Source organism: Theobroma umbraticum, unplaced genomic scaffold (assembly GCF_002168275.2).
Source record: "Theobroma umbraticum cultivar Fairchild unplaced genomic scaffold, ASM216827v3 scaffold_51.0, whole genome shotgun sequence".
NCBI lineage: Eukaryota > Viridiplantae > Streptophyta > Magnoliopsida > Malvales > Malvaceae > Theobroma > Theobroma umbraticum.
The window spans coordinates 9,668,349-9,677,482 of NW_018397260.1; the positions used below are offsets into that span (position 1 = coordinate 9,668,349).

The 9,134-nt window shown below is 39.5% G+C and overlaps 5 protein-coding genes across 7 annotated transcripts in view; 1 reads left to right on the top strand and 4 right to left on the bottom strand.

Moving 5' to 3' along the window:
• Positions 1 to 479, bottom strand: part of LOC110416569 (putative carboxylesterase 2) — a 995-nt gene extending 516 nt beyond the window's left edge. Inside the window, 1 exon segment of the mRNA XM_021428580.2 lies at positions 1 to 479. This exon segment is cut by the window's left edge and continues 92 nt beyond it. Within this exon segment, the coding sequence (XP_021284255.2) occupies positions 1 to 479 (479 nt within the window).
• A 714-nt stretch (positions 480 to 1,193) lies between these two features.
• SDH5 (succinate dehydrogenase 5) lies at positions 1,194 to 3,793 on the top strand. Its single transcript, XM_021429306.2, has 4 exons — positions 1,194 to 1,485; positions 2,354 to 2,664; positions 2,759 to 2,944; positions 3,520 to 3,793. Exons 1-4 carry the CDS (start codon positions 1,320 to 1,322, stop codon positions 3,574 to 3,576), a joined length of 720 nt encoding a protein of 239 aa, XP_021284981.1. The 5' UTR covers positions 1,194 to 1,319; the 3' UTR covers positions 3,577 to 3,793.
• A 247-nt stretch (positions 3,794 to 4,040) lies between these two features.
• On the bottom strand, positions 4,041 to 5,865 carry LOC110417102 (uncharacterized). 3 transcript variants are annotated; one of them, XM_021429312.2, is made up of 3 exons: positions 5,500 to 5,865; positions 4,777 to 4,955; positions 4,041 to 4,673 (listed from the first exon to the last, which is right to left on the bottom strand). In XM_021429312.2, exons 2-3 carry the CDS (start codon positions 4,933 to 4,935, stop codon positions 4,200 to 4,202), a joined length of 633 nt encoding a protein of 210 aa, XP_021284987.1. In that variant the 5' UTR covers positions 4,936 to 4,955; positions 5,500 to 5,865; the 3' UTR covers positions 4,041 to 4,199. The 3 variants fall into 3 exon arrangements, with proteins under 3 accessions (XP_021284987.1, XP_021284984.1, XP_021284985.1); XM_021429309.2 differs by having other exon boundaries at positions 4,777 to 4,974; positions 5,063 to 5,865; XM_021429310.2 differs by having other exon boundaries at positions 4,777 to 4,974; positions 5,500 to 5,843.
• Positions 5,866 to 6,034: 169 nt separating this feature from the next.
• LOC149527226 (uncharacterized) lies at positions 6,035 to 8,533 on the bottom strand. The gene is made up of 3 exons (XM_089783499.1): positions 8,102 to 8,533; positions 7,507 to 7,976; positions 6,035 to 6,435 (listed from the first exon to the last, which is right to left on the bottom strand). Exon 2 carries the CDS (start codon positions 7,905 to 7,907, stop codon positions 7,521 to 7,523), a length of 387 nt encoding a protein of 128 aa, XP_089639625.1. The 5' UTR covers positions 7,908 to 7,976; positions 8,102 to 8,533; the 3' UTR covers positions 6,035 to 6,435; positions 7,507 to 7,520.
• A 131-nt stretch (positions 8,534 to 8,664) lies between these two features.
• The window catches only part of LOC110417103 (DNAJ heat shock N-terminal domain-containing protein), a 1,931-nt gene continuing 1,461 nt past the window's right edge, over positions 8,665 to 9,134 (bottom strand). The window contains 1 exon segment of the mRNA XM_021429313.2: positions 8,665 to 9,133. Coding sequence (XP_021284988.1) covers positions 8,891 to 9,133 — 243 coding nt within the window. The 3' untranslated portion in view covers positions 8,665 to 8,890.

A 9,134-nucleotide genomic window follows, 5' to 3' on the forward strand; every position in this document is an offset into this window, starting at 1 on the left:
AAGAACACTCTTTGAAAGTCTGCATGGTCATTTAGCCATCCTTCAGGCCCTTTACTATTACAATGTGAAACTACCCATTGAAGAGCAGCCCAAGAATCCTCGTAAGCTGTAGGGATAGGGTGCTCGGGAGCTTTCCTGTAGTTCACAGAAACTGCAATCAAGTTAGCTTCAGCTACCAAAGCGTTCAGGTAGCTGTTGTACTTTGGAGTAAACGGTGATGAGATACAAAAGGCTCCACCATGGAAGTAGACAAGGAGAGGCAACTTCTGGTGAGGGTTAGTCAGTTTTGGAAGGAAGAGGCGCGCAGAAACGTTGGATTCAGGGATTATCGTTATGTCTTTGGATGAAACACCGGTCTGGGGATCAGTTGATGGCGGGACAAAGCCAGTTTCGATGAGTCTCTCGACACGGCCATCTTTGTAGACTCTGATGATACCTGGGAACTCAGTAACCAGTTCTGCTTTGCTTGATGAATCCATGAGAAGAAAAGGAGAGGTAGAGGGATGAGGTTGGGCTTCTAGATTTTGATTTGAGGCTATGAAAATTTCTCTTCCGTTTTGTACTTGTTGATAGCTAGATGGCACAACAATTTACTTCCTTCATCTGCTTTGACCTGTTAACAAGGTCGTCCTAGTTTTAAAAATTGAGGTGGGCAAACCAAAACTCTTACGCCACCATTTTTTTATCCACCGAGCTACCTTCTCATCAAATTTGGTTCTAACATCTTCCAGAAACTCCTTGAGCCCATAATGCTTCAGGAAGTCAATATCAGACACATGTAAGCTATAACCATGTATGATTTTTGCACTTAGTTTCTACAAGAATGCATGCCTCTTTGCAAGGGAAACAAAAGAAAACCCTGACCATGCTAGCAGGCGCTTTAGACTGACAATGATTTCATAATCTTAAATATGTAAGAATGGCTTGACTTGTAGTTTTGTAGTGGTAATGCTGTCTCAATATATGTTGAATAGAAACCTAGTCATGGTCAGGTTCAGCCCAATTATGTCCCAAGTCTCTTGAAAGGAGCTAACCTAGTAATGACAACATACAAGGAAAAGGAATTGGGCCTATTAGTTTCAGTTGTCAGACCAATTGAGTCTATAAATATCCTTTTATGGAAATTAAGAGCCCAACAAGTGGCCCAAAGCAGAGCCTCATATTGGGAAAATAACGAAGAATGATCCGCCTTCATTAATACTTTGTGCTTCAAAGTTGGTTTATGATTTGCGGAAACTTCCATTAGTGTGGTGACTCTGCATTTTCTTTACAGTTTTGCTTTCTGCCAATTTGGTTAAAAAACTAAAAGCCTCAGAAAAATGGAGAAGATGATGGTGTTTAGATCCATTTATAGAGCAGCATGTTTCAGATCTTCCCGTTTTGCCGCCGTCGCTGCTGCCGCCCATAACCCCCACTTGGGTTCCCGGAGTTTCTTCTCTGTCTCACCACCTTCCGCCTCTAATCCGCCTAGAAACCTCCCGTCCGGTACTTATCTATTCTTTTGGACCCTTATTTGATAATAAATTTCTCGTTTTTAATCATCTTCGGAATCGCTGAGTTCGTTGAATTAGATTTGGTAAATGATATAGGTCGTGTAATTGGTTAAGCTGCGTTTGTATTTGACTTCTTTTTCTTGGGGTTTTACTTTTATCTAATGTAGATGAATAAGGTTTAGCTCAGGCTTCTGATGATTACTTAATTAAAGTGTTTTGGGGTTTCAAAATTGTAGCTTTATTTGTTGTTACCTGTGCAAGATTTTACCTTTACTCCTGATAAGGGTTGAATTCAAGTTCTTGTATAACTGCTTTATGGTTGTGAGGTTGTGTTAACATAGAATTTGGAATTCTGGTCTGTTGTTCTTTGTCATTGTTTTCATCATGAAACATGTTCAATTCATACGTTACTTTTATCATATGGGATTCCATGTCTTGTCTAAATCAAGGTAGCAGCTGAAATCTTTCAGGGCTGCTTAGAAACAAACGGAGTTAATTTTGTGCTTCCATCATTCAGTGAAATGTGTCAAAGTTTTCACCATAATATTGTCTTCGCTACACGGCATTTTATACCTCCAACTGAGTGCGTGAATTAATGTGTGAAGGTTTTTGGGTCTAAGTGATAATATGTGTTACATAAATAATGTATTTTATGCAAGACTATGGGTATAAAATAGGATGGCACTACTTGTGGTGATACTGGTGCGTTATGACTGATATTTCCAATTGGTGCATTTGCTTATTAGTTTGATTATTTTGAAAACAACTATTTCCAGCTGCTAGTGAAATGTGTAGCAAGTTGTAAAGGTACCAACTTGTATGATGTTCTACACATTTTATGCATCAGTTAATGTACGCAGGTGGCAGGTCTTCCCTTGCTGTGAGATTGGGAAGCAGACGCTACTTTAGTGAAGATGTAACTCACATGCCTGCCATAAAAGACCCTGAAATTCAGAATGTCTTCAAGGATTTAATGGCTGGAAGTTGGGATGAAGTTCCGTATTCAGTTGTACAGGATGCAAAGAAAGCCTTGTCCAAAAATACTGATGACAAAGCTGGCCAGGAGGCTTTGAAAAATGTTTTCCGAGCTGCTGAAGCAGTTGAAGAGTTTGGTGGCATTCTGATGAGCATGAAAATGGAACTTGATGACAGCATTGGATTGAGTGGAGAGGTATTATAATCTATAAGGCCCTGATGATTCTTTTGTTTACTTTGTCTCATTATCACGCATTCTCGGTGTTTGATGAATTGAATCTTCTTTGTAGAATGTAAAGCCTTTGTCAGATGAGTTTGTAGACGCACTTCGCACAGTTTATCAACGATATACAACTTACTTGGATGCATTTGGTCCTGATGAAACCTATTTGCGAAAGAAGGTAGAGACAGAGTTGGGATCAAAGATGATCTACCTCAAGATGAGATGTAGTGGTCTTGGTTCTGAGTGGGGAAAGGTACTTGAATGTTTTGCCCCTTATTTATTAATTCTGTTGACTGCATGATCTACCTTGAGCATTATAACGTGGGTTTATAGTAATTAATGTACTCTGTTGCATGTGATTCATGGTTCAACATGACACAAGAAAATTAGTATTGGGGTTAACTTGCCCAAATGGTGATTAAGACGTGAGAACTAGCAAAAAGATCATCTCAGAGTATGTGCACGAGTTGGAATTGTTCTTGGCTGATGTGTACCTGACATCCTAACCATCTGGGGTTCTGGAATACCGAGCAGAATACAGGTCCAAAGTTTCACCCATTAAGAGAATCACTTGTCATATTATAGTAACAGTTTTCTATTTATCCCTCATCCACCCAGATTTATGAGGAGAGCGAAGAAATGAATAGGTGCATCAGCCCATAGTTTTCTCTTAGCTGCATTGACATTCGCATTCATTGTTGCATAAGCACTGTATGTAAGCACTGTTGCTAAATTGCCACTTGTATATGTACACAAGTATTTTGGGTACTATAAATAAATGGCAATTACGTCGCAACTCCTTAAACAGTTTTGGTTGCTTGATTGCAGGTTACTGTTCTTGGAACCTCTGGACTTTCTGGATCTTATGTGGAGCAAAGAGCTTAGCATTATAGTTTGAGAGAGTTCAATATCACTCTGGACTTATTCTGTTTTAGATCATGTTTATGAATAGTTGGAGACAGGTCGGTGTTGTTCTGCCAGAAAACCTTCGAGGTTCAAGTTGCTTGGCAGCTAAATAAAAGGCATATCTTTGTGAACAACAGTAAATTTAAGTGTAACATCATGTGTCTTAAGCTTTTTTTAATCGGAAAATTTTCCTGCACCATTCTTTTTCATTACTTGACTTATGATGCTACCAGAAGCAAAAAAGGGTTTTTGCTTCTCTAATTGGTCTAAATGATGTTAGCCTGTCCTTCTCAAAAAATGGGCGCATTGCACTAGGTTCAAAAGGGGATGGTAAACCGGACCTCCAAGGAAAATATAATACAGTGGAGAGGGGCATGCTTGCTCCCTGTCTGAAGTTCATAATCAATTAATTACCGGAGAGAGAGACAGACAAATTTAATGTCCATAATTAACCTCTTTATTCTTTGACTGGATGCTAGTATTTAGCATGGTTCTAGCACTTGAAAGAGCAAATAGTAAAAGGAAGGCAGCTTGCTTTGCTTTCCAATCGCCAAGATCAAATAGGGTAAAAGAGACAGAAAAAGACCAAGGCCAGGCTATGTTTAAATATATGGCGTCTTAGCTAATCTGGTGCCTTTACGCCAAGACCAAGACTCGGAAGGGGATTTCGGCAGAGGCGGAAGTAACACAGCCTTCCTACACAGCCCAAATGGCCACCCCTCGCAATGGCAGAATTCCTGAATTATTGATCGCCGTCGAAAATCCTGAAGATCAAACTTCCAAAAGTCTGGGAAATCAACCTTGTTTAAGCTTGAACAGCGGGAAAAGTTTGTCTTGGCCGAGAGAAACGCTTCCCTGCTCACAGCACTCGAACAGAGAGAGAAACAACTCCCGACAGAAAAGAATTCCTCTCTTTCCTCATCTTCGTTATCTTTGTCTCTTCGCTTGGCGTGCTTTGAGGTTATATACAGCTCTCCTGTCGAAGGAGAAAACACCCAGGAAATGTTTTCTGCTATTAGACTAGGCCGGCGCTTCATCTTCTCCATTGCTCGACTCCGAATCTCAGAAACAACAACCTGTAAAACAACATCACAAACACAAAAAAGGGTCGAATATTGGCAGTGAAATGAACTTAGAAAACTGGGAAAAATCATGTTTGCTGCTAGTGCTAGTTCGTACTTCCGATTCATCATCGATGTCACTTGTTGGATTTTCTTCCTCTGGACCTGAATGTCCACCGAAAGTATGGCAATTGGAAAACGCTTCCTTCAGAACAGAAGCTAGGAACTTGCATCTCTTAGACTGACGAGGCTGCTCTTCCTGATAAAAGACGCTCATGTTGGAGAGAAACCAGATGTCTGGAAGTGGCAAATTGATCTGCTAAGATACTGAATTTATATTACACGGACTACTTTAGAACATTGATTGCTATAGTTCATTCCTTGTTATGGTGTTAAAAATTGACCTGCTTATATGTTGATAGTGCCATCGCAGCGCACTGGGAAATACAGGGACTCTATCCTTTGGGGTAAAGACTAAGTTAAAAAGGTGCTAGACAGACTAACAAATGACACTCAGGATCTCACTTTTCAGCTTGAGATTACCGTCTGATGTTCATCAACTGGGCTGAAAAAATTCCCCATGGAGACCCTTAAACTGAGTTATATTTCTTTTCATTTTCCATAGATAGTTCCTTTAGAGTAATTTACAAGTTTCACTTCAAGCTTAAGTCATGGTGAAACCCAAGACCTGGTACCTAACTTTGTCCGGCCTGAAGTTGTTTCAAGAGCAATATAGAATACAGAAACAAACCGTGGCCTTTTCTTCGATTCTGAATCAAAATGATTGTACTATAAAGTAGCTGTAGACTGTTGTCAAATCATGGAATCGAAACGAACGTACCTGAGTAAAACTTGTAAGGGAACTGGCTGAGCTAGCTGAGCGTGCCTCAATGATTTTACGACCGCATTACATAATGGAAAGCTTGATCAAGATCCGGCGTTAACCAAGTTTTATGTCCTTCCTACGATCTACTGACTTTCTAGTTCCTTCTCTCTTTTGTTTTCTTTCAGTCCCTGACGACAAGTGGCAATCTAAGCAGTTGAGGTAGGCATGACACTCATGATTATGGTCAACCGGCATTAACTGTACTAGGAAAAGAACTTATCATCAGAGCGTTATCTTTTGGCCATTTTAATGGAATCTTGGTGAAATGTCACGAGACAGAACCAAAATTGCAGAACGAGTGTATGTTTTAAAGCAACTTCATGAATTTCTTAATGGCACCTCCTCGATGGAACTAGTCTCCATGCTTTCAGGGATAACAGAGAGACAAAGCTTGTCTTGAACAAATAATCAAAGAGGCAAAAAAATGGGGATGTGATAGCCAATTGATCGGCAAGTGCCTTCATTGAAAATTTTTATGTCAAAACAGAAGAATAAACGATTAACATTGCAGAGTGTAAGAGTTACAGAAACTAATCTGATATGATAGACAGCATAATTACATTACTAATACTCGGTCTATGCCCAACATAATTCAACCACCTTAAAGACTAGCAGGTTCTGATACCCCAGAGCCAAGAAAGAGCCAGGGCAAGAGAGAAGGTTGCTGCATCTCTCCCCATCCTCGACCATAGATCTGAATCACCACGAGGATTTCCCCAATCAACTGTACAGGATGTCATGAATGATAGGACAGCCCAACTATTGCACTTGTCAAGCCAAAAGAAACAGGAAAAATCATTTCCAACCTCAGACAAACTTTAATGAATGGAAAAGGCAACATGATAGAGATGAAAGCAACCAATGATGGCTAGCTTTGTCCAGTAGTGCCACCTAATTTACAAGCAAAGAGCGAGTTAGAACATAAATAAACAATCAAAAGCTAACTAGAGAAATCATTTCCACAATCTTCAAATGTTAGAAGTCAATGTTCAACATTTGCTACGTCTTTCCAAAAATAATTCTTCTAAGACTAGGCAAAAAGATTAAGCTTAGTGTTCGAGTCGTGTGCATGTGAAACTTTTTTGATAGTTCTTACAAGTTATAATAAGAGATTATGGTGTATGCATTACTTTGGACAACAGATCGTAAGCATTTCGCCTCAACTAAACTGCAAGCCCGCAACCCTAACAAGCCTCATAACAGTCTTTTATGATTGGCTTGGCACAATAAACAGTATAATTCTTTAGCACAGCATCACTTGATGCCATCTAACCTTTGTCGAGCAATATTGCAAAAGTAACCCAGTCAAGAGGACATGGGTACCAGCACACATAGCAGAAAATTAGCCAGAATTAACACAGCTCTCCACCTTTGAACGGATGTGAAGTTCTTTTTTTTTCTTTTTGAAAAGTAAATGAATGTGAAGTTAAGTATAAGCTACTTAGCTACAGCATCTCTATTGAGTATTGAGATACAGCTCTTTCTTTTTCCTCTCCACCAAATCCAAAGATAGGTTAAATAGTGGTAACAACAAAAAGCTTTTGCTCCTGTGCCCAGGAAAACCTCTTCATAAGGCATATTAATCTTGATACTTACAAATACCAAAGGAGTGAGTACATAACACAAAAAGAACTATGACCTACGAAGGACCTACATACATACCGGTCTATAACTAACTCACTATTATCCATATATAAAATCATGTATTTCTGAGCTTATCCCTGTATTTGTTCAAATCTTTCACATATAAACTGAATTATTGTTATATTGATGAATTAATTGATACTGAATTCAACTATGTACAGTTTATTCATATTCTTTTTCCTTAATGAGAAAGAACCTCATACTTGGATAGCAATGCAAAAGCACCTATAAAACGACAACATTATAAGTTTAGTTCTAAAGCAATGTTTTGACTTAAATTGGATTGAAACAGTGAAAATTAAGATAAAAAATACGCACCATAACAACAAGGGTTAGTTTGAAACAGAAGATTTGCGAAGTTGCTGAGAGGTGACAGATATAAGAGACTGAAGCTTGGCAACAGCAGAGGTTTTCTCAGGAGGGCATTTGGAGAGAGAAACATTCAAAGAATGGAAAGCTTCATCAAGCTTGCCAGCAGCCAGTGCAGCACATCCAGCTTTATAAGCCTCATCAGCCATTCGGGCATCATACTTAGGCGAATCATGACCTTTGTTTCTCGACATAGATGAAGATGGGGAGTCGAGGAGAGCTGTAGCACGTGCATATTCGAGATTAGTAATAGCTGTGTTGATCTCTGCCATGAGAGCCTCGGGTGTTAATGGGAAAGTCTTAACTCCATCAAAGACACTGAAGCGAGGATTTCCTTCCCCAGAACCCATCAGCTTCCAAGAGTCTTTTATTCAATGAACCTGGGCTTCACGCTTCACTTTCCGTTCTGATCTTCAATGCTGAAAACCCCAACATTCAATGAATTAATCAACTCCAAATTACTTAATTAATTGTAGCGAAAACGATAAAAGGTCTGGAACCCAGTCCTGTTCGAAGAGGAAGAAAAAGTGGTAGAGACACTAACCTTGTGCAATCGCTCTTTCTGAGTTGCGTGAATCTGTTGGACAAGCAAGAAAGCTTCTCCAATCCGACAGCGCAAAGAGTTAAAGCCAAGGATTGGATTTATTGACGTGTCGACGTATCGAGGCGTGGAGCAGATCAATCTACTTTCCTTCTACTTTTCTTTCCCTTTTTTTTCCATTAAGAACTAATTGCTCATTAAAAACCAAGATTAAGTACGAAAATTAATGTAAAATTTTTAAAGATTGCCTTGGACCCTATCCCCAACAACCAGTCAGACTGTTTTTGGGATCAATAGATTCTCTGTTACCCTGTTTCCGGCATTTTGGTTTGGTTACGCAATCGTCAACATGTATAAGCTTTGGAAAGTTAATCATTGCAAGGCAACCCACAGGCCACAAGGCTTTACATGGTGAGCCCATGTCGGGGCCGACAACCAAGCCCCATGAATTGGTGCTGAATTTTATTCCTTACTGAGACCAAATACTATATGTTTCAAGTTCCATCATCTTTGGTCTCAGCAGGGCATGCCTGGTTTTCACATTGCACTACACACACAACAAAACAGAACCAAACCTAATCACATTTTGATAAAAGTATCCTCAAAAATGATCGAGGAAACTTTCCTCAAGATTGTTCACTCGGTATAAGAAAGTTACACAACATTGAATATCTTCATCTGCTCCCTATGGCTGCCATAGACCTCAACTGCTTCACTTCATATCTAAAGCTTTCATAGCGCAATTAAAAGAATAACTTAATCATCAATTAGAATTGAAAAAAGGTAAACTGATCACAAACAACCATCGCTCGGAACTTTAATATCTGGATTTATCATCAGGCGAACGAGCAATGAACAAGAACCACAAGGGAGAACAACTGATGCTGGTAAAGCATCGGGAATCCTTAAAGATATCTCAGTTCCATCCCTCAACAAAGTGTACCCCATTTTACCCAACTCCAAAGAATCAACAGAGAAGTGATCACCACATCGACACCGGTAAAAGAGTTCTATGACCTCTCCAGCATCTTCAATC

Bases quoted from the DNA above. Each gene is read 5' to 3' on its own strand.
- SDH5 (XM_021429306.2), top strand. From the start codon at position 1,320: ATGGAGAAGATGATGGTGTTTAGATCCATTTATAGAGCAGCATGTTTC. The intron at 1,486-2,353 runs GTACTTATCTAT...TAATGTACGCAG, and splicing joins GCCTAGAAACCTCCCGTCCG to GTGGCAGGTCTTCCCTTGCT. The intron at 2,945-3,519 runs GTACTTGAATGT...GCTTGATTGCAG, and splicing joins TTGGTTCTGAGTGGGGAAAG to GTTACTGTTCTTGGAACCTC.
- LOC110417102 (XM_021429309.2), bottom strand. From the start codon at position 5,086: ATGGCACTATCAACATATAAGCAG. The intron at 4,975-5,062 runs GTCAATTTTTAA...GTATCTTAGCAG, and splicing joins CACTATCAACATATAAGCAG to ATCAATTTGCCACTTCCAGA. The intron at 4,674-4,776 runs GTACGAACTAGC...GTTGTTTTACAG, and splicing joins ACATCGATGATGAATCGGAA to GTTGTTGTTTCTGAGATTCG.
- LOC149527226 (XM_089783499.1), bottom strand. From the start codon at position 7,907: ATGGGTTCTGGGGAAGGAAATCCTCGCTTCAGTGTCTTTGATGGAGTT.